The following is a 26144-nucleotide window of genomic DNA, read 5'->3' as shown; positions in this document are numbered from 1 at the left end:
AGAGAGACAGAGAGACAGAGAGACAGAGAGACAGAGAGACAGAGAGACAGAGAGACAGAGAGACAGAGAGACAAGAGACAGAGAGACAGAGAGACAGAGAGACAGAGAGACAGAGAGACAGAGAGACAGAGAGACAGACATTCTCCCCCCTGACCTGCTTTGCCGATCTGAACAGCAGTTTGGTGAGCTTGCCCTGAAGGACAGACTTTTCCTTCTTGGGCAGGTTGGTCTTCTTCTTCTCCTCTGCATCGCCTCCCTCGTTGCTGTTCAGAGGCTGCATCTCCATGGCAGCGCCGTCCTGGGCTTTACCTGCAGGGGAGAGGGAGAGGGTACATTGTGAGGCTCACGTATTAGTAGTGTACAGATGAACTTCCCCACTGCAAGTTTGATCTGAACAGAAATGGTTAGGGCTTGTGTAAAACCCTGACTTCAGGGGAACTTCCGAAGAACAGGGATCTGTCCAAAGGGGTTGGAATCAAAGAGGAAAAGTTGTCGGTTTTGACATTTGCTAATCAGAGTCAATCTTAAAAGACAAAAAACGATCACGTTAGATCGATCAATCTCCTCGCCTCCATCTTGACTGAGGGAAGAGTTGACTTAAGGGGACTGGAGACGGTGCCATGTTTTTGGCACCACTTGTATGTCGGTCTCCATCCAGCGAGGAGAGCTTTTCAAAGGAGGAACTTGGAGAAATGTCACTGTAATTACGTCTACGCCTCTGACTCAGGTCCAAATGTAATTAGGGAAGGGGCCGGGAATCTAATGACCCTATTCCCTCTCTGAGCTCCTCAGCTGCAAGCTGGGCTCTGGGATGTCGGGAATCTGCTTTAGCATAGCGACGCCCCAGCACACTGGCAGACACCGTTGTAATTCCTTTAAAGCTCATCCCTCCATCCCTTCATCCCTCTCTCCATCCCTTCATCCCTCTCTCCATCCCTTCATCCCTCTCCTCCCTCCCCCATCAGGCTTGACTGCACTGACTCTCGTCTGACCGAGTAACCTCGGAGGCTTGCTGGGGGACGGAAGGTCGGACCAGCAGGAGCTGACCTCTGACCCCAGGCAGTCCTGCGTGATGACATCATCTCTCTGAGCCTGACATTGACCGGGGCTGCTCCCGGACCATCAGCATACAGGCGTGTGTGTGTGTGTGCGTGCGTGTTACTCGTGTGCTGCAGCCTGTGGTTCTGCGTTGCCGCAGCGATGCGGCACGTGTAATCCCAGTCCAATGGATTACTGCTCATTCCTGGCAGAGAGGGAGAATCTGTGCAGCAGGGACTGTGGCCAGGACCTCCACACATCAGACCTGGCCTCTCTCCAGTCCAGGACCTCAACACATCAGACCTGGCCTCTCTCCAGTCCAGGACCTCAACACATCAGACCTGGCCTCTCTCCAGTCCAGGACCTCAACACATCAGACCTGGCCTCTCTCCAGTCCTGGACCTCCACACATCAGACCTGGCCTCTCCAGTCCAGGACCTCAACACATCAGACCTGGCCTCTCTCCAGTCCAGGACCTCAACACATCAGACCTGGCCTCTCCAGTCCAGGACCACTCAGACACTCACAGCTGCAGCACAGTACCACCACACTACCCTTCACTGTGTTCAGACCAACATTAGGTAGGCCATCAGGATGTTGTTATGAGAAATAACAATGGGGTTGGAATGAGTCTGGGGGGGGGGGGGGACACAGATGCTCCTCCCCCAGGCCTGGAGCAGGGCATTAATCTGCTCACCACTAATCGTCATAACTGGATTCTGCAGCACCTGCCGTTCAGCGCTGGATGAGCCAGGAGGAGGATGGGGGAGGAGGAAGAGGGGGGAGAGGAGGTGGAAGAGGGGAGAGGGGAAGAAGAGGAAGAGGGGGGGGCAGGCTGGCCTTGAAAGCCCACAGAAGCCAGGCTGCACTAGCAGATAAAAATGTGTTAAAGTCACGGAGCCATGAGACGATACAGAGAGGGTGTGTCCGGCATGCACGCCCCAGAGGACCCTCAGGTCCCAGGCACCAGGAGCACCAGAGGACCCTCAGGTCCCAGGCTCCAGGAGCACCAGAGGACCCTCAGGTCCCAGGCACCAGGAGCACCAGAGGACCCTCAGGTCCCAGGCTCCAGGAGCACCAGAGGACCCTCAGGTCCCAGGCACCAGGAGCACCAGAGGACCCTCAGGTCCCAGGCTCCAGGAGCACCAGAGGACCCTCAGGTCCCAGGAGCACCAGAGGACCCTCAGGTCCCAGGCACCAGGAGCACCCCGTGCGTCCGAGGTGTCACTGACCACGGCAAAGCTCAACACCATAGCTCAACTCAAACCGTTTACACACTGCCGGCTTTACCTCGAGATCGGAAGCGTTTGACTGGAGGGTTAATTGATAGCGTTAACGCTGTGCCTAGACAGTTCAAGCTAGCCTTGTGCGCTGCGCAGCGCTGGGCTGAGGGACAGGGGAACCACAGCTAGCCTTGTGTGCTGCGTAGCGCTGGGCTGAGGGACAGGGGAACCACAGCTAGCCTTGTGTGCTGCGTAGCGCTGGGCTGAGGGACAGGGGAACCACAGCTAGCCTTGTGTGCTGCGTAGCGCTGGGCTGAGGGACAGGGGAACCACAGCTAGCCTTGTGTGCTGCGTAGCGCTGGGCTGAGGGACAGGGGAACCACAGCTAGCCTTGTGTGCTGCGTAGCGCTGGGCTGAGGGACAGGGGAACCACAGCTAGCCTGGTGTGCTGCGTAGCGCTGGGCTGAGGGACAGGGGAACCACAGCTAGCCTTGTGTGCTGCGTAGCGCTGGGCTGAGGGACAGGGGAACCACAGCTAGCCTTGTGTGCTGCGTAGCGCTGGGCTGAGGGACAGGGGAACCACAGCTAGCCTTGTGTGCTGCGTAGCGCTGGGCTGAGGGACAGGGGAACCACAGCTAGCCTGGTGTGCTGCGTAGCGCTGGGCTGAGGGACAGGGGAACCACAGCTAGCCTGCTACGTGAAGGAAGCGGTCACTGACCTTTCTTACGGTCCACAGAGCCCTCCTGCTTTTTATCTGGGAAATGGTGGAGCAGAAGAACACTCAAGTTAAACTTTCTGAATACATCTGAACTTCTGAGCACCAGCTTAATGCATTTGCAATGATGTAAATCCTAGCTTTGATTTGATAAAGCATGTGAGAGCGAGAGCGAGAGAGCGAGCAAGAGAAACAGAGAGAGAGAGAGCGAGAGAGCGAGAGAGAGCAAGAGAAACAGAGAGCGAGAGAGCAAGAGAAACAGAGAGCGAGAGAGCAAGAGAAACAGAGAGCGAGAGAGAGGTATTTTATGAGCCGACAAACAGATGAGGTGGGACTGCAGGAGGGCGGACGTGAACATAGACCTGCAGGAAACAGGTCATTCAGAATAAGGGAGGCTCATAGGTACATCACACACACACACACACACACACACACACACACACACACACACACACACACACACACACACACACACACACACACACACACACACACACACACACACACACACACACACACACACACACACACACACACACACACACACACACACACACACACACACACACACACACACACACACACACACACACACACACACACACACACACACACACACACACACACACACACACACACACACACACACACACACACACACACACACACACACACACACACACACACACACACACACACACACACACACACACACACACACACACACACACACACACACACACACACACACACACACACACACACACACACACACACACACACACACACACACACACACACACACACACACACACACACACACACACACACACACACACACACACACACACACACACACACACACACACACACACACACACACACACACACACACACACACACACACACACACACACACACACACACACACACACACACACACACACACACACACACACACACACACACACACACACACACACACACACACACACACACACACACACACACACACACACACACACACACACACACACACACACACACACACACACACACACACACACACACACACACACACACACACACACACACACACACACACACACACACACACACACACACACACACACACACACACACACACACACACACACACACACACACACAGGGATTACCACCGGTAAAAACACACTGAAGAATAAGTAGGAATGCAGCTGACAACCTCAGATAGTCCACAGTCATGATTAAAACACATTTCAGGGATCTCAAGGGATCTCCCACTTCAGCAACAGCGTTTTGGACGATAAACTCAGCTCACAGAAACTCTTCCATCCATTAAAAACATCATCACAACTACAGACACTTCTTAACATTATTATTAGAAGTGGTACTAGAGGTAGTATTACTAGTACTAGTAGTATTATTAGTATTATTATTATTAGTAGTAGTAGTATTATTAGTAGTAATAGAATAAGTAGTATTAGTATTATGTCAGTGAGCGTCCGACACAGGAGTGAGTAGCCGTGAGGTTCAGTCTTCTTTATGCACCGCGGAGCTACGACCCAGAGCTCGTCCAAAATAACTCCACATTAACATTCTCCCCAGCATCCCATAATACCTCCACATCAACGTTCTCCCCAACATCCCATAATAACTCCAGCTACAGCTGAGCCCTGACCTCTGACCTGTGACCTGTGCTCTCTCACTAGCAGGGCCATGTGTCTGAGCTGGTGAAAGCCCTCTCTACCCTGTGCTCTCTCTGAGGCTGAACAAACTCTACCTTTGTGCTTGACTTCATTACACAGACGGCATACACGGGTAAAACATTGTTAAGACTAACTTCTATGTTCCACACGAATAGGCACTGCTTCTGTGCCTTTAAAACACATCCGACAAACATCACCACCAGCCCCAACACTTACTTTTCTTCTCCTTTTTTTTCTCTTTCTTCTTCTCCTTCTCCTCGTCATCTCCGTCCTCCTCTTCGCTCGCCCCCAGCAGGCTGAAGATAATTCCAGTTTGAGAGTTTTCACCCACGGCGGTGACCAGCATTTTCCCTGAGCCCTCCATCACATGGGTGCCTGCAGACAGAGGAGTGAGGTGAGGCACAGACGTCGAGGGCTAACGCTACACTTACAGTATGCATGCCAGCTGTTTCCCCGCATAATTATAATTTGGGGGTTGCTAAATGCTGTTATTGTCCACCACTCGCTCGCCGTGCTTAGCTTGTGTGCGGCGTTTGCAATGTTTCCACTGCCGTAGAGACGACGGCCAGTGAACTGATTCTCTGTGTACAGAGGACAGGGCAGAAAGTTGTGACGACAATTAATTTCAAAGCCGTTTGATTTGACAAGTCCCTGAGTGCCTCGGCCCCCCGCTGAAGAACTTGATTCTGAAAGAGGAACTATCCAGCAGGCTCTATAAAAGGCCACTGCAGTTTGGAAGGAGTATAAAAAAAGACAGCTCTGTTTTAGACTCAGGAGACTTGTTTTTTGACGGCAGCGCAAACAGTCTTCGACAGTCTTTAATCATAAACCAATTGTCAGCCCTGGTGAATTAATGGAAACATGAGAAGGCCACAACAGGCTTTCTACAGAGCTAAATGACTCGCACTCTCCCAGTCTGAGAACAGGGGAGGAGAGACGGAGAGAGAGAGAGAGAGAGAGAGAGAGAGAGAGAGGTGAGAAAAAAAGAGGTGAGAGAGAGAGAGAGTGGTGTGAGAGAGAGAGAAGAGGGAGAGGGAGAGTTTTAAAAGAGCTCCTCTTGGCCTGTGTTGATTAGAGGCTGCCTCCCCCATCTCTCCTGTCTGGAGGGACTGAGACACCAGACAGGCTGACACAGCCGTGGTGGCGGTGACAAGACACCCGACGGCAGGCGGGCTAGCAGAGCCCCTCCCCCTCTCCTGGGGGGGGTAAGGGTAACCCTAACCCGGGACTCTCCTCAGGGAAATGGGGAAATAGGGAGTCAGGTGGCTGAGCGGTTATGGAAGCGGGCTTGTAATCAGAAGGTTGCCAGTTCGATTCCCGGCTGTGCCAGATGACGTTGTGTCCTTGGGCAAGGCACTTCACCCTACTTGCCTCGGGGGAATGTCCCTGTACTTACTGTAAGTCGCTCTGGATAAGAGCGTCTGCTAAATGACTAAATGTAATGTAAATGACCGGGGAGAGCCATTTTATCACAGGATCAACTGGCGTTCAGAAACTGGGATTAGGTACAAAACAAGCAACAGGCAGCGACACAGTCTTAGCCAGGACGGAGCGTCAGGCTGGCAGGCAGGCCTGCTCCTGGTGTGGATCTCTGGATGTCTGACGTTAAGTTGCCTGGGATGCTTGTACCGTTCATGACAGTGGTTTATGTTCCCACAGGGGTCCTGAAGGCCAAGACCAGACCCTCAGACAGGCCTGGAGGAGACCCTCAGACGGGCCTGGAGGAGACCCCCACACAGGCCTGGAGGAGACACCCAGACAGCCCTGGAGCAGAACAAGATGGCTACCTGACAACAGCATGGGATCTTTTTCCAGGTTCTTCTTGACGTGGTCCGACTCTCCGGTGAGAGAGCTCTCGTCAATCTTCAGATCGTTCCCCTGGATGAGGATGCCGTCGGCGGGCAGCAGGTCACCTGGAGACACAGTGTATGAACTGTACGGGTCACATGGTACAACTCTGATAGTGGTTCATAGTAATCTCCATTAGATTTATTTAGCATCTTATTGTATGTGGTGCTTTCTTATATTTCAGTACGTTTTATCTACCAACTATGTTGCTCGTAATGCAACCAACCTACCAAAGCAAATTCCTTGAATGAAAACTAACTTGGAGATCAACCGGATTCTGATTCAGAGCATATTCACGAGGAGGTAAAAGACACAAGCGGTCCACACACACTCCAGAGGAGACAAGCCGTCCACAACCCAGAGCTCTGCCCCACTCTGTCCCCCGTGCCCCATCGCTCTCCTCCCCTCCTTTACCATATTTGATTTGTGCGATGTCCCCCACCACGATCTCAGCCACAGGGATCTGGATGACCTGGCCTCCTCGGGCCACGGTAAACCTCTGCTCCTGTTCGATCCTGCTCTGCAGGCCTCGGAACTGCTTCTCTTTGCTCCAGTCATTGAAGGCCGTCACCAGCACCACGCACACCACAGAGAGGAGGATGGCCGCGCCCTCGATCCAGCCAGCCTCAGACTCGCCCTCGTCCTCCACGCCGCCCGCTGCCTTCCCACAGTCTGGAGGGACAACACACACTGACTCACACTCCCCTTCTAGAAAGAACATCTCTCTCATATCTCTCTCATCCATACATCCATCTCATCTATCCATCCATCTCTCATCTATCCATCTCTCATCTATCCATCCATCCATCTCTCATCTATCCATCTCTCATCTATCCATCCATCCATCTCTCATCTATCCATCCATCCATCTCTCATCTATCCATCTCTCATCCATCCATCCATCTCTCATCTATCCATCCATCCACCTCTCATCTATCCATTCATCTCTCATCTATCCATCATAGTATAGCAACCTGCTGATTACCCTAGATCAACCAGAGAAAGTCTAGAGTTCACTGAAAAGTATTGAAATCTAGTTATAGGATGCAGGATGTCTGTAAACGACAGCCCCTCATATCAAATGTTACATTACAGAAAACCAAAGGCATCTCTAGCACCGGTGAAGATTCATGTTAACACTAAAACTACAGCATTTCATATATATATATATATATATATATATATATATATATATATATATATATATATATGAAATATATATATATATTCAAAAAATTATTGCTATAAAATACAATATTACTGCCATGAATGTTGCTGACGTAGCTGATGCATAGGATGGCTAGAAAAGACACACAGCGTGTTGATGGTGCATCAGTGAGTTGATGTTCATTAGGAGGTGCTTACGATCTCGCTCTGCATCTGGAGGTCTATAAAAAGAGAGGCCTAGGGAGACTATGGCTGCCACTTCTAGGATGATGAGCGTCACATCTTGTAACGCCTCCCACACTAACTGAAGAAATGTTTTTGGCTTTTTTGGAGGTATTAAGTTCGCCCCGAAAACTTCTTTTCGCTTCTCGAGGTCTGCGGGCTGTCCACTTAGACCTGAGGAGAGAGAGAGAGAGACAGAGAGAGAGGGAATGCGAGAGAGAGAGAGAGAGAGAGAGAGAGAGAGAGAGAGAGAGAGCGAGAGGGAGAGAATTATAATCCAACTTTATGTCACAATTTCGTATTTCCATGTCAAAACTGAAAAAAAGTGTGTGAACACAGTAATGTTGATGATCTACTGACGTTGCTTGTGTGGCACTACAGGAAGAGACTAAGGCATTATTAAGGGGGAAAAGCAGGTAGGAGGTTACTTAGTGACTGAACTGAGGTCGACAGTCAAATCTAGTTTCCTCAGAATGTCACCAGAAAGGTCAAGAAGCTGTATTTTGTCAGTCCTCAAAAGGAAATAAGTTCCCAAAGGGCATCACCATTTCTGACAGGCCAAGCCGTGTTTCAGAAACTCATTACTTCTCCAACAGTGTGATCAGCCCGACAGCATAACCCATTCAATCTTCACACACATCAAGCCCAACGCGGCCTCACTCGCACGGATGTGAAGGTGATCAATTCAACAGTAAGCCCACCCACACACACGCTGCATTTCAAAGGAGGAATTATCCGCCACAAACCGGAGTGACACAGCAACCATTTTAGATTCAGAGAGTGCTGTCCCCGACTCCCTGCCTCCCGACTCCCTGCCTCCCGCCTCCCGGCCTCCCTGCCTCCCGACTCCCTGCCTCCCGACTCCCTGCCTCCCTCCCGACTCCCTGCCTCCCTCCCGACTCCCTGCCTCCCTCCCGACTCCCTGCCTCCCTCCCGACTCCCTGCCTCCCTCCCGACTCCCTGCCTCCCTCCCGACTCCCTGCCTCCCTCCCGACTCCCTGCCTCCCTCCCGACTCCCTGCCTCCCTCCCGACTCCCTGCCTCCCTCCCGACTCCCTGCCTCCCGGCCTCCCGACTCCCGGCCTCCCGACTCCCGGCCTCCCGACTCCCGGCCTCCCGACTCCCGGCCTCCCGGCCTCCCGACTCCCGGCCTCCCCGACTCCCTGCCTCCCGACTCCCTGCCTCCCGACTCACTGCCTCCCGACTCACTGCCTCCCGACTCACTGCCTCCCGACTCCCTGCCTCCCGACTCCCTGCCTCCCGACTCCCTGCCTCCCGACTCCCTGCCTCCCTGCATCCCTGCTCTGGACTGCCTCTACCGAGCTATTGACCCGTGCGAACACACACACAGACACAGACAGAGACAGCCAGAGACAGCGCTCCACAGTGACCCATTGACATGCTTGCTCTCGGATTCCCCTGTATTCAAGGCAGGGTCACCATGAAAAGGGACCTTGGTGCTCCTGATGCACAGCTGCTTTTCAGCTCTATTCAGCAGCCAGGGAGACGGGGGGAGGGAGAGAGGCTGTGTGAAACTGCTGATGACAGCCAGGTCAACGGGCTGAGTGCAGAGCTGTAGACAGAGATGACGGGAGGAGAGGACAGGCAGCGAGGAGGCGAGAGGAGAAGAGCCAACATTAACACGTGTGTGTGCGTGAGTCTGTGTGTCTGTGCGTGTGTGAGCACCCGCACAGTCTGCAGGCACGGTGAGCGACGGTGACATCACAGGGGTGTGACTAGTACGTGCTAGGTGAGGTGAGGGAGGGATGCTGGGGGAGGGGTGGAATAATCAACCTAGGAATATCTACTGATTATCTACTGCATAGATATCTCTGAAATCCACTGGGCACTGGAGACTAGAGGTCTTGCTGGTGCTGCTCTCTCTACACAGCCAAGCATTTAAGTCTGGGGCTTCCTCCATCCCGTTACAACTGATGACATGTTCATACCACATAAAGTACAGGTACACGAGGTGGAGAGGGGGCGCGGGGCAGGACTGGGACGATCCATTCACCCCAGCTTGGGGGCGGGACTGGGACGATCCATTCACCCCAGCTTGGGGGCGGGACTGGGACGATCCATTCACCCCAACTTGGGGGGACGACTGGGACGATCCATTCACCCGAGCTTGGGGGGGGGGGGACTGGGACGATCCATTCACCCCAGCTTGGGGGGGGGACTGGGACGATCCATTCACCCCAGCTTGGGGGCGGGACTGGGACGATCCATTCACCCCAGCTTGGGGGGGGGACTGGGACGATCCATTCACCCCAGCTTGGGGGGGGGGGGGGGGGGGGGGGGTGACGAGATGTGCTGCAGCTGAGGTCTGGAGCTGCGTCCGATGCAGGACTGAGACCTCCCTCACCAGGGCAGTCGTTCGCCCGCCGCTTTGATTCGACGCCTGTAATTAAAACATGCTGACAGCTAATGACCCAGCACCACCCCCCCCCCCCCCCCCCCCTTTTTAATTTTCCATGTTTTTTCTTTCTTTGCAGTTGTTAAATACACATTAGTGATAGAGTAAAACTAACAGCCTGTCATCAGACAACAGAGAGCATCTGATCACTGTCACATCCGCCTGGGCTTCTGAACACAGGAGCTAATCATCAACTCTCTCATTAGTTAGTCCTTGTTTGCCCCCCCAAAGCCCTCGTGTTGGCCAGATCTATCTGGGGTTCGAGAGCAGCCCTTCACCTAGACACAGTGATTGCAGAGGCGAATGATTAAAAGGTTTACAACCTCCAACTATGTGTTGTCTTGTCTGCATACTAGAAGCCCACAGAGAAGCCTGCTGTAACGTCCTAGTGCTGTGCAGGACGAAGGGGGAGGAGGTAAGTGCTTTGAGTCATGGCATTTAGCATGTCGGACCAAATAGAAAAGTATTAAAGGAACATAATGGTTCTGATCGTGATCAATGTTGCAAAAGTAAAAACTAGAGAAGAGGGAGGGGGGGAAGGAAACAGTTAACAGATTAGTAAGGAGATTGGGCTTTACATTTGAGAAACAGCCCGCTAACTAATTATAAATCCCTTTTCGATTGTTGGGCTCCTGTAATCTGAAATGACGGCTTAATTTGTCTGAATGAGCCGATTGAAAACACAAGTGTCAGACGTCGGTGGCAGAGAGCCAGGTGAGCCTCACAGGCTGAGAGGAACACAGCCACTCCAGCAGTTGATCCTACAGGGGCCCACGGCAGCTGCTCCTACAGGGGCCCAGAGCAGCTGATCCTACAGGGGCCCAGAGCAGCTGATCCTACAGGGGCCCAGAGCAGCTGATCCTACAGGGGCCCAGAGCAGCTGATCCTACAGGGGCCCAGAGCAGCTGCTCCTACAGGGGCCCACGGCAGCTGCTCCTACAGGGGCCCAGAGCAGCTGATCCTACAGGGGCCCACAGCAGCTGCTCCTACAGGGGCCCAGAGCAGCTGATCCTACAGGGGCCCAGAGCAGCTGATCCTACAGGGGCCCAGAGCAGCTGATCCTACAGGGGCCCAGAGCAGCTGATCCTACAGGGGCCCACGGCAGCTGCTCCTACAGGGGCCCAGAGCAGCTGATCCTCCAGGGGCCCACGTGTGCACAGGACCGCTGGTGATAACTGTAGGCTGACCGCTCTGTTCCACCCAACACAGGGTGGGGTGGGGTTCTGGCACAACTTAAGGGTGTTTTAACTACAGCTCTGTGATGAGATGCTGCAAGTCCGTCCTTGAGGAGTAACCAATGGTTTCAAGTCCTGATGTGATGTCAGCAGGAGCTGGTGCAGGACATGCAGCAGGGGAGGATCCATGCTTCCAGTAGACTAAATAAACATGAAGACCAGTCTGGAAAGGGGATGTTTCTGACAGCCACATGCAGACTCTGATGATAGAAAGTGTATTGACAGGTTCTGTGTTGTCCTTCTGACAGAGGAGCCATGTGCTGTTATCACAAACCCAGACTAAACACTGTTTGAAGAGTCACTCAAAACTCAAAACTACAATTAGTTGGCAAGCTCATCTCTCACACAGACAACATCTCTTTATCAATTAACAACTTCAACACCTGACATCATTCCAGTTCCTACGACAACCCTTTTCCCTCAGCAGCCTGACTCCAGGGGTGAGGCAGTGCCACATATCTGGCCTGACTCCAGGGGTGAGGCAGTGCCACAGAGGAGGCCTGACTCCAGGGGTGAGGCAGTGCCACAGAGGCCTGACTCCAGGGGTGAGGCAGTGCCACAGAGGAGGCCTGACTCCAGGGGTGAGGCATTGCCACAGAGCAGGCCTGACTCCAGGGGTGAGGCATTGCCACAGAGCAGGCCTGACTCCAGGGATGAGGCAGTGCCACAGAGGAGGCCTGACTCCAGGGGTGAGGCATTGCCACAGAGCAGGCCTGACTCCAGGGGTGAGGCATTGCCACAGAGCAGGCCTGACTCCAGGGGTGAGGCAGTGCCACAGCAGCCCAATGGATGAACGTGGTACCGTTTTAATCTGGGATCAAACTGAAAATCCCTTCCCCCAAGGGTTCACTCAAGGTCACGTCCGCGATTAGGCAGAATGAGAGAGAGAGAGAGAGAGAGAGAGAGAGAGAGAGAGAGAGACAGAGAGACAGAGACAGAGAGAGAGACAGAGAATCCTGGACTGTGGTGCTGAGACGCCCCGTAACCTGAGGTGACTCTGCACTTCAGCAGGGTGTGATGTGATGGTCTGCTGCGCTAACAGGACAGAGCACCAGGCTGTGAGGACACAACAGCAGCCCAGGAAGGATGTCCTGGCTAGTCAACAACCCAATAGCGTCCCACTGAACTGTTAAATCAGGAACTCAGTGTGTGTGTGTGTGTGTTGGTGATGTTACCCAGTATTGTCATCGTGAATTTTAAACGCGAGCTGGACCCCCAAGCGATGAAGCTCTGGGGATCCAGCCTGCCTGCAGCCAGCCTGCCTGCAGCCAGCCTGCCTGCCTGCCAGCCTGCAGCCTGCCTGCCTGCAGCCAGCCTGCCTGCCTGCCAGCCTGCAGCCTGCCTGCCTGCAGCCAGCCTGCCTGCAGCCAGCCTGCCTGCCTGCCTGCAGCCAGCCTGCCTGCCTGCCAGCCTGCAGCCTGCCTGCCTGCAGCCAGCCTGCCTGCAGCCAGCCTGCCTGCAGCCAGCCTGCCTGCAGCCAGCCTGCCTGCAGCCAGCCTGCCTGCAGCCAGCCTGCCTGCCTGCCTGCCAGCCTGCAGCCAGCCTGCCTGCCTGCCAGCCTGCAGCCTGCCTGCCTGCAGCCAGCCTGCCTGCAGCCTGCCTGCAGCCAGCCTGCCTGCAGCCAGCCTGCCTGCCTGCCTGCCTGCCTGCCTGCCTGCCTGCCAGCCTGCCTGCCTGCCTGCCTGCAGCCTGCCTGCCTGCAGCCTGCCTGCCTGCCAGCCTGCCTGCCTGCAGCCTGCCTGCCTGCAGCCTGCCTGCCTGCCAGCCTGCCTGCCTGCAGCCTGCCTGCCTGCAGCCTGCCTGCCTGCCTGCCACACTCAGGAGTGGGTTGTGGGCGTCTCCAGGGACAGCGAGGGAGACGGCAGTCTGCTCTGCAGGAGAGCCGAGCGGAGCTGTTCCGGAGATGATCTCATGTCTTGCCCTCAACGCTAAAACCTCACACTGACCGACCGTACACCCTCCTTTCCTGTCCGACACAGAGGAGGACTTACTCACAGACACACACACACACACACACACATGTGGAACATTGACCTGCCCACAGTCTGGTCTGGTGCCCAGGCAGACAGCTGGTCTTTCAGAACCTTACACACACACACAAACACACACACAGAGGTGAGAAGTGAGAGGGGGCAGATACACAGGCCCAGAAATAGAGCTTGACTGGGCTAGGTCAGTACCACCCTGCCTGACCACCTGTCTGGCATATGAGCTTTCCAAGGAAGTGATGTCAAGGTAAAGTGGATGACACGGCCAATGACACACTCACAAGACAAAGTGTTTGCGACACAACGTTCCGAGCCAAACATCCTTTTCTACTAGAACCCCCCCCCCCTCCCCCTCCCCCTCCCCATCTGGACCAATGAAGAGGGAGCAGAAGGAAACAAGACTGATCATGTGCAGTGAGGAAGAATAAGCAGGGTATCTACCATCTACAGGCGACGTTTTCAATCTGGAACAGAGTCCTTGAATATCTCCGTACGATGCCCCTATTTTGCTTATGGCCTCCGCCCCCCGCAGTTCCATAAGATCCCGGAGGTCTTTGAGCGAGCACCCAAAGGCTCCGTCATGATTGGCCTCCAACATGGAGTTCTTTACCCCGCTGTACGAGTTGTTGGCCATCCCGTGTTCCTCCCTGCTGGTTCAGCTACGGTGGCGTCCCAAAGGGGGTGGCGGAGAGAGAGAGAGAAGTTCTTAAATCCTCAAGGGGGCCAGACCAGCAGTGGTTCCCATAAACAGCTCAAGTCCTTCAGAGGCGGGTCGAGTCTGACTCCAGGTAGTAGCAGGACTCGCTTAGATCAAAAGCCATTTCCCTCCGACGACGGCAGATCAGGTCCTATTCTGTCATGTTGACGTCCGCTGGCAGAGAACACACCATCCAAGGATCTGGAGGAGGAAGACAGAGAGAGAGAAAACGAGTCAGTAAGGGAAACATATCAAACAGCATCACGATATTGTGTTTTCAGTTCCTTGGTGCAAGCGAGCTCAGAGCGGTAAGGAGTGCAGGCGACAGTACATGGTAACTTCTCCAGAAGGTTCTATGGAGGACTGCTGAGGCTTACGAGGACCCGTCTCTAAAAATATCCCAGGAACCCCAGGTCACTGGCAAGAGCTCAACGTGATATTTTACCCTTTTGAAGCAAGGAGAAATACCTCCCTCTTTCGTGATGCGTGGGAAGGAACACCAGCCTCAGACTGACGACAGCAGCACACAGAATTAAGTTAACAAAAATTTTTTATTCAAAAGGATGTAATTTTCTGCAATCTTCTCAATCAAAATGCCGCTGCTGCAAGTCCATCAAGATCTCACGCCAGCCTGACTTTAAACTGACCTTATCGTTAACTCTGACGAGCATTAAATCTTCAGAAGAAGCCAGGTTGGGTGAATGATTACACAGAGAGGATCCCTGTTCCATCCTATAAGAACAAACCTCCATCTCTGGCACTGGGGGAGACATGTAGTCGCTAGTCTGCAGAGCTGAACTGTAATGTCAATATGCTGTTATAACTGGCTGCTGTAGGTTCAGCTACCCCCCCACCCATTGTGATTCATTCCGAAGTTCAGACTGCAGCTCAGCAGTGCTCATCCTTTTTTAAGGAGGATTTGATTGGATGAATTTCTTCCTGGGGAAGATGACATAACGCATTCACACCAATCAGAGGGTCTGCTCCACTGAAACGAGGAAGTGAGAGGCACTCTAATTTGCATGAACATATCGCCCATTACTTCCTCGATGCAAGTGTGTCAAATTGTGATCTCCACAGACAGGCCATGGGGAGAAGGGCAGAGGATGAACCGGCGTGTCCTTGGAGGAATATACCAGTGCAGACGGGGGCGGAACTTCCTACTCTGATAAAGTGCTCCTGTCTCTGGTGGAGAAGCCACCAACTGGGCAGTCACTTCAACTCACTGTCTGCATTAGTGTCTGTCTGGTCCTGCTGGAACACAACCAACTGAACCAGCAACCATCTTCCTCCTTGGTTAACATGGAACCGTTTCCACCAACAAACTCCCCTCTTCCATCGATCTAGAGAACATGTGCTGCGACTGCAGCTAAAACCTAGATGCCATTGTTCACAGCCATCTCGTTTTTCTCCAATAGACAAAAGGAGAGAGCTTGCGACCTACTCTTGGAAACTATTCTGTCACACACTGAACTTCTATTTGGAGCCATCTGTCATGGAAAAAGGACAGGATTTATTATTCATTACTCTACATAATTGCAGGGCTGGTTGCATTTCTGAGGTGACATCGAGCCTCATTTCGGAGGGAAATACCTCTTGGCGTCGGCCGCAAGTTAAGGGTTAGGTCTTAAAACATAAGCAGAGAGCTCCACTGAAAATATTTTCACGTGGTGTTTTTACAGTTATCAGATGTGTGAAAACACAAAGTGAAACTTTTACTGCCACCTCAGTGGAACTAGTGCCCCGCTTATAGATTCTACCAGCATGTGACCAAAAAAGAAAAAACATTCTGCTGAAGTTCCTGATTAAAACCTGTTTGGCTTTTACTGTGATTTTGACCTAAGAACTTCTACCTTGAACTAATTAACAGCATCTCTCCACCACAACAACCAGGAACACAATTCATACAAATGAATCATGACCGTGCCAGACGACTTCCCTTTGTCATGTATCTCACCGTACGACCGTACGTGTTTTTCCCTCATCGACCCCACTAACATATCTGAGTTGCCCTTAACAGCAGCGTGTACACAGACAGCCCATATGGTCCGTGTCCCAGCACGGTAATGGAGGCCGGCAGCTCCCTGGTCCTCAGCCCCGGGTCCTCCGCCCCCGGGCCCCTCCAGCCTCGGGGCCGTCCGCCCCCGGGTCCTCCACCCCCACCCCTCGGGCCCTCCCGCCCCCAGGTCCTCCACCCCCGCCCCTCGGGCCCTCCCGCCCCCGGGTCCTCCGGCCCCCTCCGCCCTCGGGTCCTCCGCCCCCTCAGTCCTATGGCCTTGCAATTTCGTTTCGGTTTGTCTAGGTATGGCAGCTTAATGAAACGGAAAAAAAAGCATTTTAAAAATACATTTGGGGGCTAACTCCAGATGCCGCCCTGAGGTTAGGGCTGGTGGACGTCAAAGCAATGCCTTTCGATCTAAGGAAACCCTCTTGGTCACGGTTGGCAGTTTGGAGCTCTCGATGTGCCAACTTACTCGATGCAAGTCAAGGACAGCAATTCCAGGGATCCCTCTGCAACAGAGCTGGTGGTGGGGGGAAGGGGTGGAGGGTTATATTTATCTTCCCCTAGACTGTCCCCTCCCCACCCGTCCATGCTCACAGCCCTTCTGAAGTGGGCCAGGGCGTGTAAATGTGAAGGGTACAGATCTCTGAATGGTTATGATCTCTAAGGGAGCCACTTCACACCAGACTAGACTGAATACTACTTAGGATAGCGCTCAACCAGAGCCACATACAGCAGGCCTGCCAACTCATGTTGAGACTCTAAAGAAAGAATCTCTGCTGAGACACTATGCTTTCTAGTCCTCCCCCACTCATCCCTCCTTTATTTGCGAAGGTAAATCCCGACAAAATGTACATTTTGTTTTAAAATAAATGCCATTCTATGCAACAACTTACAGAAACTGAGTCTGTCTTTTAACAGAACAGACGTAGGATTATGGAGCCTGGGGTTTGGGTTATTTGTCTTTTACGGCCATACTGTGTAAAATATTCAAGAATAAACTTTGAGCGGCTGGCTTTGAAGATGAGAGGCCTCTGGGTTCTTTGTTATCTGTGACTCTCCACTGGGCAGCTCTGCGGACGCCAGTCCTGCTGCCATTTGCTGCCACAGTGTGACCTTGCTGCCCCCATTATTTTAGAGCCATCCTGGGGGGGCCCACTACTGAACTTTCGTCCAATGGCGAGCTCCGTACTAAAGCACACTTTAACATGCTTTTATTGGTTGCTGAACCACAGGGCTAGACCCAAAATGATAGAGATTTAGGCTATTTGTTTATTCAAAGCCAGGAGGAACAGTGTCTGTTTGACAGCACAACAGACAGAGCGATATGCTAAATGTTAAGAACTGATTGAACTCAAACCAACGTTAGCATTTAACTTAAAAGATTGTGTTGGAAGAAAGAGAGTAACTGAACTCTTCTTTTCAGTATGGCTTCACTAAACCAGTAACAAGTCACGTCACTAGCCCTCAAACCTAAGTGTTGCCCTTACTATTGAGTGGAAACAAGGATAACTGGTTAAAACTACATTTTCAGTAAAGAGTAACATTAAAAGTGTATTTAATGGTACAGCAGAAAACTATTTTTAGGTTTCCATGATAGCATGTCACCACAGATTAATGTATCACAAAGGCCTTTTCTGTCTCTTACATAAACAATACTGCCTTCTGCAGTGAAGGGGCTCAATTACCAAGTTTCCACAGTAGGGTTTTAAGGTGGATTAGAACAGTAATTTCTTCTATTTGATGCAGAAGATTTGAAAAAAAAAAATGAATGTGTGAAATGAAGAACCCAGAAAAGGCTTATTTCTGTGATTAACATGGATTCCACAGTTCAAGCAAGCTTCTAGGCCTATAGACACAACCAAAAATTACCATCAATGGATGAGGGTACCATTTAACAATATCAGAAATATCCTGTAAAAACGTTACTAGTACAACAATCTGACAGCCACAAATCACATCAAATCAACAGCGGAAACTCACAAAGTGAACTCATACTGAACCTATGTTAGATTAGTTTACAGCAAGGAACGCTATAATGGTAACCAATCGATCACACAAGTATAACTTGATTAGATAAATAACATGGGTGCTGTGATATACATGAATCAACGCATATCATTGGTCAATATTTGCAATCGTACAAGCTTACAATGAATGATTATTCAACACCACCTGGCCAAGAGAATGTGAAGCCTGAAGCGCGCAGCCAGGGATGAATATTTGCAGGCGACTGGTGGAGTAACACGAGTGACATTTTAATAGGATAACGACTGATCCCTTCTTATAGACACCAAAAGGTAATCAGCTACTGGCATTCAAACCCACACACAAGCCAGAAGCTTTGCCGTTCGTAAACGAGAAAAAAACTTTATTTGGAATATCTCTACTCAAGGTCAAAATATGGACGTCGTTTGATATTATACATGCTGTTTAGAACAAATCATATATACAGTGATTCGTAAAATTATATACAACTTGAAATTGCTGGGCGCCGGGTCTCAAACGACCACTTTTCGCTGGTTTAGACGTGAACATTACGAAGCAAAGTATGTTGTGGATAACGTTTGCTAAATACTAGCTCTGCCTGGATGACTGCAATCCGCAACAGTATTTTTTCCACCAAGAGTCTCCCCGATAATACCTTAAAGAGCATTGAAACTAACTAGTTATCTGGTTAGCTACAAACCTCTTGGCATTGTGGCAAACTAGCTGGCAAACGTCGTGAGTGTCATTAACGTTTAGCTATAGACTTCTACATTTTTCACGTTTGTCGTCGGAATTCGATTTGAATTGCAGAGCAAACATTAGAAATATGACGTTTTTAGACAGGACGGAAGCACATTCACTCTAGTTGGAAGTTAACTATAGCAAGCTGGCGTTACGTTCTTAAAAAAAAAATCGTCCAGGTATTGCTACAGTAATCAGCCAGCGAGAATGTAGCTAGTGTTAGCTGTCAAAAAATAAAGCAAGCTAGCTGGCTACCACATCATATCAAGACAGAAGCGTGCAGGCGTTTCACCCGGTGTCAACGGAATCTTTTCAAATCCACCATGGCTTGGAAAGCTAGTAGCTAGCAAGCCAGTCAAGTAATGAAACGATGCCAACGTTAGGTACAGTATCAAGTGGCATAACGGTAAATAGGAATCCGACAAACATAAGTAAATGTTCTCGCTTATGCCATTTCAAGCTTAACGTTAATGATGTTGGCGTAGCCATTATGGAAATATCCACCATGGTGAGTCCCTGACACTGCATGTCAGTACTTTACGTAGAGCTAAGCTACTAGCTAGCTAATGGGATCCGAAACACTCCGACAATCGAATTCACTCATATTTCGCTTGCTAATTCCGAATCGAATCGGGTGGTTTCGAATAAGTGTAGACAGACTAATAAGATGACCACACACGATACAACAGCAGTTGAATCTACAGTACATTTTTACGCATAGTGAGCTAGTAGTCCCCAACAACTACATTGTACAGTGATTCCTCCTTGTTCCTCAGTTGACTACTGTAGCTCTAGCTAGCTCGCTAGTTAATAAAGGTTAAGGAGTAGTTACCATGAAACCAGCTTGTAAATGTATCCAGATAGGTACCTTGCCAGTAGCACTAAACACCACCTTCAAGTGTCAACGAGCTTTTCGAAACTGCAGTGCGTGCAATTGCACACTTTTTAAAATCCCGTTCCGCTGCCCGGTGGTTTACAGAAGCCAAACACGAGCTCAAAACTTCAACTTGGGCTAGCTGTGCACTAGTCATAAACACATAGCAATCTGACGCTCACTTGAACATGCAGTGTGACCGGAGTATCAGAAAATTAACTAACGATAAATGTTTTTCATAAACTCACGTTTGACAACGTCTGTCCCAACTCAGGCTATACAAGTGAATAACAAGGAGCGTTAATTGTGTATCAGATGGCGTCTTGCACAAGTGTCAAATGTTCTCTCACCAAAGATGAAGCTTGCAATCTACAGGCACACGAGCAGCGGTACGTCAATGAGCTAGCTATAACTGGCTAACGCTTACCGTTATATTACATTGGAGGAAATAAGACAGACCGGTTGATCCACATGGAGATTTTTTTTCGCTAATGTCAACTGTTAATTGAATGCTACCTAACAGTAGCGAAAATACCTCAAATGATACTTACTCCGTTCCCTGAAAATCACCTCAGATCCTTTTCTCTCTTTCGCTCTCCCTCAGTCTCACCACAAACTACCCTTCTCTCCCCAATCTGAGGTAAAATCCCGCCCACTCTACTGTCACAACATCGCTAGGGACATGTGATGCACGTCGGGAGGATGGGCACGGATACGAATGTACATCCCCATTGGCTTAACCAACATTTCAGTCGCCTGTGGAAACGGTTACGTCATGATCCGCCTCGCACTCCCATTTTTTCACCCAGTCGCTCTTTATGATACGCAAGATTTATATTTATTTGCCTTTTCATATGATAAAGCCGGCACTTGGCAAGCAGTGCATTCTGCATGGCTCAGCGGCAACATCGCTCTGTTGGTTGTTTGAACTCCACCCACAGACTACAAACGCGTCTTCCCCAGCGACTAATCAAACCTGACGTCATTCTTTCCATGACGTAGCGCTTTTATTGCAGAAAATGTACTAGTGCATGTTGAGTGTAGCCTCTGTGGCTTTGTGGCACTAGAGCCGCAAACGGTGAGGTTGCATCGGTAAGGAGGAGGAGGGGAGGGGGGGGGTTGTTTAAACCACTCACAGAATTGTCTTCAGACTGAAGGTTTGTAACTTGCAATTGAATGTGACATTACTTCACTGCTGAATCTAACAGAACCATCACATTCAATTACAAGTCTCACACCTTAACTCTGAAGATCAATGTGCACTAGTAGCCTACATTGTCTAAATGACAAAGGATGGAGCCCTTTAACAACATAAAGAAAACAGTAATTCTGCAGTACAGACTAAACTAAATACTCAAAGTTAATACCGTATTCATCCTGGGTTAATCAAAGTTTACTGAGGAATCTAGGTTTTACAATGCTGCAAAATGGGTCAGTGCACTGGTGGTGGATGCCTCTGTACAGCAGGTTGTTGGAAAGGTGGTGTGAGATCTGCTTGTTGTGGGTTGTAAGTTTTCTATCCGAACACATAAAGAGGTGCAGGAGCAGTGTGTTTGCATGTGCGTGTGTAATTGTAAGAGTGAGTGTGTGTAAGCTAATCTCACCACACACTTCTGCACTATAATTTTGCATATACAGATACATACATTAACCCTCGTGCTGCCTTCGGGTCACATGACCCAAAGGTTCATAACGAACCATCGTTGTGTTTACCCAATTTTACCCAATACAAAAACAAATAAAAATAATTTTCTTTTAACCATTCCAATGTGGGGGGTCTGAGACAGCCCGACAGTTAAAAGAAAATGCTTCACTTTGTTTTTGTATGAGGTAAATTTGTCGCAATACAACGGTGGGTCACAATGACTGATGGGTCAGAATGACCCGAAGATAACACAAGGGTTAACTTATGTGGACTCGGTCAATTGCTTGTTTCGATTTATGATTCATTGTTGGACCCGAACGAAGGAAACAAGAAACCAGTTGATCCTGAACGGAGGACAATGTCTCTGTTGTCTTCTTTAAACTAAAGGAGGTCTGTTGTTCTGTGCGAGCTATCATTGACTTGAGCTGCACAGAAACAGCTTCAAATGACATACAGGGAAAACATTTGCTTGTTCAGGATGTTATAATTCAGACTGAAACTGTGGTAATGTTCTACCAGAAGGTCTAAGTTTAAACTTCTATCAGCAGTCGTATAGTCGTAGTAGCAGCAGTTGAAAAAGTGGTACTAGTAGCAGTATCAATAGTTTAATCAGTGCCCTGTGCCTAGATTTTTTTTAAATAATTATTTGACCTTGAGTATCTAATTCTTTCAAAACAAGTGTCCAGTGGTGAGAGATAAATGTTGTTAAGGCTCAAGGCCCAGGTATCTGCTTTCTCCTCACCTCCCTTTCCAAACATCTCATGGTGTCAATCTCAACTTCAGAAGTTCAAACCAGAACCATTTCACCACAGGCTTCAGCTGCTGATATTTATCTTCCCTTCTAAAAGTGATATGTAGGCCTCCGCCACACAAACAAGATCACTCTTGGGGTTCCAAATCCTGCAGAGCTGAGGGAGCAACAATCCTATTTTTATTTGTGCTATTTTCCAGTTAAGAGTCTCTCGTTTGGTGCCTCCCGTTGGAGGCTTGTAGCGCTCTGCCAGGCCCTGAAGCAGATGTCCTTCCAACACGGAGAGGAGACGAACGCAGACTCCTTCCATCTCTCTCTCTCTCTCTACCTCTCTACCTCTCTACCTCTCTCTCTCTCTCTCTCTCTCTCTCTCTCTCTCTCTCTCTCTCTACCTCTCTCTCTGCCTCTCTCTCTCTCCCTCTCTCTCCATCTCACTCCTTCTCCCTCCATCTCTCTCTCTCTCCATCTCTCTCTCTCTCTCCTTCAGTAAGTACAGGGCTGCTCTTCTACAAGGTGCTCTTCTAGTAACCAGAAGGTCGCTGGTTCGATTTCCGGCCGTGCCACATGACGTTGTGTCCTTGGGCAAGGCACTTCACCCTACTTCCCTCGGGGGAATGTCCCTGTACTTACTGTAAGTCGCTCTGGATAAGAGCGTCTGCTAAATGACTAAATGTAAATGTCTTTGAATACCACTCAGGGGCGATGGGATGTCGCTGCCATGCAACAGAGCTGCAACTCGTGTTTGATGAGCCTGAGTGCGTGCACACACTCACTCACACTCATGCACACTCACTGAGGTGTAGAGCCTCCCATACACGCACGCGCACACACACACACACACACACACGCACACACAGGTGTATAGCCTCCCATACGCACACACACACACACACAGGTGTATAGCCTCCCATACACACGCACACACACAGGTGTATAGCCTCCCATACTCACACACGCACACACACACACGCACACAGGTGTATAGCCTCCCATACACACGCACACACACAGGTGTATAGCCTCCCATACTCACACACGCACACACACACACGCACACAGGTGTATAGCCTCCCACACACACACACGCACACAGGTGTATAGCCTCCCACACACACACGCACACACAGGTGTATAGCCTCCCACACACACACACACACACAGGTGTATAGCCTCCCATACACGCACACAAGCACACACACGTATGCACACTCACTCACAGGTGTGTACCCTTCGATACACACACACATACGCATGCACATACACACTCACTCACTGTCTTGAGACTATAATAAAGTCATTAGAATAGCTAATTAAAAGTTGGATATCAACAGTTTGTAAATCAAATAAGAGCATAATTTATTGCAGTGCGATCCTCTCTCTGTGTGTGTCTCTCCATAACAAGATTTCCTTCTACCATTACGAGTCGGGAAAGTAATGCTTGGGATCTTTATTGTTTACATAAATATGGAAGCCAATTAATTTGTATCATGCTCTCTGTCCTGCTGACAGTGTTTATGTTAGCTTTATGTTGATATACCTAATCAGGGAATTAATCTTAGACCCTTAGAATGGTTTTGATGGGCAGATTTGAATTCATAGCATAACAAGCAATACCTGGTCATCAGCATAGAATATTGTGAATTATTAACTTTCTGCAAATAGCCAAAATTAGGTTAAAGCTTGTTCCCATATGTACTTGCTCTAGTAAGTTAGTAAGTAAGACTTTATTTATATAGCACTTTTCATACAAGAATTGCAGTTCAAAGTGCTTTACATAAAATCAACAAAAACAATAATACAAGTGTTGATCTAAAACATATAAAAAAACAAACTAGCCGCACTCTATCTGCGGTCTCTCGAATCCGTCTTAGATCCGAGCTGCCACTTGCAGTTTCTAATAATATATATCTAGTGATAATATTTTACCCACAAGCAGGTTGTTGGCATCTTTGTTTGGGTTTAGGGTTGAACTAGAGGAGACCAAACATTTCACATAAGTTGTTTCTCATGCCTCTGTTGACTCAGCCTGTCTGTGAAAACGTGCCATTAGATTTTTGTTTCGTGAGGAACTCTGAATGTCCAGTGTCATTATACTTTGTGCAGATATGGGCTTTTTAGCTACATTTGACAAGCCACACAGGAACCCAAAAAGGAAGTTCCTATGAAGTTTGACATTTTATTTTTCCTAAATTTAATCACAAATGTTATTTAAGTAACTTACTTCATGACTTGCCAGTGGAATGGGGCCAAGTTGGTCACACGTCCAACTTGGTCTTGCCATTTTATCATATTTTGACACAGCTGTCTGAAAGGACAATTTATATAATCTTTTCTGCTTAAGTGTAAAAAGTGGGAGGAATGGAAAAGTGTAGATATATAAAAAAAACAGTTCAAGAAAAATAAGAAAAAACATCTCCTTCATGAAACACTTTTTTTCACCAGAAACACAACCACTAACCATGCTATGTTTATCCTTGATCGATGTTGATTAGGCAGAGAGTGAAAATAAGTATTTCACTAACCTAGAGGGTTAGGGCCCTAACTGTCAGGGACTGTGGTGTCATCACTCTCTGTGGTCTAGTCTTGCTGTGTTGCTCTGTTTCTTGAACAGTACTTGTTTTTTTCCACTTGGTCAGCATATTTTAGAAGGGGGAACTTCTGTCAGAATGACACTGGAAAATAGGTTAGAAAACATATTGCTGAAAACTAATGGAAATATTCACACAGTCTGAACAAAATCTTGGTTAATCCACATGCAAGTGATGTTTAGTGTCAGTGACATTTAACAGACTTTATCACCCATTTCAAACCAATTAAATATTGGATCCTAAAAATGTATTTAAACCTGACATGCCATCAAGCCTTTATCAACAGTATCAACAGAGACAATATCGCTATCAGACAAGGTTTTTATTTTAAGGCAGATTGTTTGAGGCCCAAAGATCTTAATGAAAAACACTCACTCCTCACAGCATATCATCAGTCTGCTATAATTACTGTAATCACTTTTTCCTGTGATCTGTTTGGGGCAAACATGGGTTAGTGTGGTGTATGAGTCCCCAATTAACTCTACAATAAACACTCATACTATGCTGACAAAGGGCACCCCCCCCCTCCCTCCCTCATTTTTTCCATGAGAAGAAGTGGCAAATACACACGTACACACACGCAAACTCAAAGGGCAACCTTGTCCTGTGAGACTCACCCACAAAGACCCCTCAGATCTGAGGAAGGGGGCAGTCTTGGTGGTCAGAGGGGGGGGTTTAAGGATTGAGGTGGAACAAAAGTTAAAAAAGGGAGAGAGAGCGGGGGAGAAAGAGGGAGAGAGAGAGAGGGGGGGGGGGAGAGAGAGAGAGGGGGGGGGAGAGAGAGAGGGGGGGGAGAGAGAGAGAGAGAGAGAGGGGGGAGAGAGAGAGGGGAGAGAGAGAGAGAGAGAGAGAGAGAGAGAGAGAGAGAGGGGGGAGAGAGAGAGAGAGGGGAGAGAGAGAGAGAGAGAGGGGGGGGGGGGGGGAGAGAGAGAGAGCGGACACTGTCTCATGGCAGTGCTGCCCGCCTTGTGCCTGGGCATGTTTGTGTTTCCAACTACTCCTGGAATTTACAGCAGGCCCTGTCCAGCGCAGCCATGGAGAAATGAATGGGCCCTTGCAGAAAGACCAGAGCTCTGGAGAAGTGCAGGTGGGATGAAACAGAGAAAAAGAGAGGGAGTTTGTTCACAAGGGGTGGCTGGCGAAAGTGTGTGAACTGGAAAAGAAAAGAGAGGAAGAAAGATCTGTGCGTGTGCGCTAGTGTGCGTGTCCAGCAAGAGGTAGACAAAGGTCTTACTCAGCTCCAAGCCAGCACTGAAATTATCTGGCCAAGTTTCCACTCACAAACAATAATTCACCT

The 26144-nt window shown here is 49.6% G+C and overlaps 1 protein-coding gene across 1 annotated transcript; it reads right to left on the bottom strand.

Moving 5' to 3' along the window:
* Positions 1-154: 154 nt before the first annotated feature.
* Positions 155-20490, bottom strand: atp2b4 (ATPase plasma membrane Ca2+ transporting 4; the record flags this gene model as incomplete). Its single annotated transcript, XM_067231764.1, is given in 8 exon segments — positions 155-309; positions 2980-3015; positions 4902-5060; positions 6473-6598; positions 6948-7205; positions 7899-8096; positions 14002-14458; positions 20415-20490. Coding segments are annotated over 7 exon segments (1125 nt in total), but the record flags the coding sequence as incomplete, so codon positions are not given.
* Between the last annotated feature and the right edge of the window lie 5654 nt (positions 20491-26144).

Source organism: Osmerus mordax (assembly GCF_038355195.1).
Source record: "Osmerus mordax isolate fOsmMor3 chromosome 17 unlocalized genomic scaffold, fOsmMor3.pri SUPER_17_unloc_3, whole genome shotgun sequence".
Classification (NCBI taxonomy): Eukaryota; Metazoa; Chordata; class Actinopteri; order Osmeriformes; family Osmeridae; genus Osmerus; species Osmerus mordax.
Note: the sequence above shows the minus strand (reverse complement) of the source record. Positions and strands in the feature narration are given on the sequence as shown.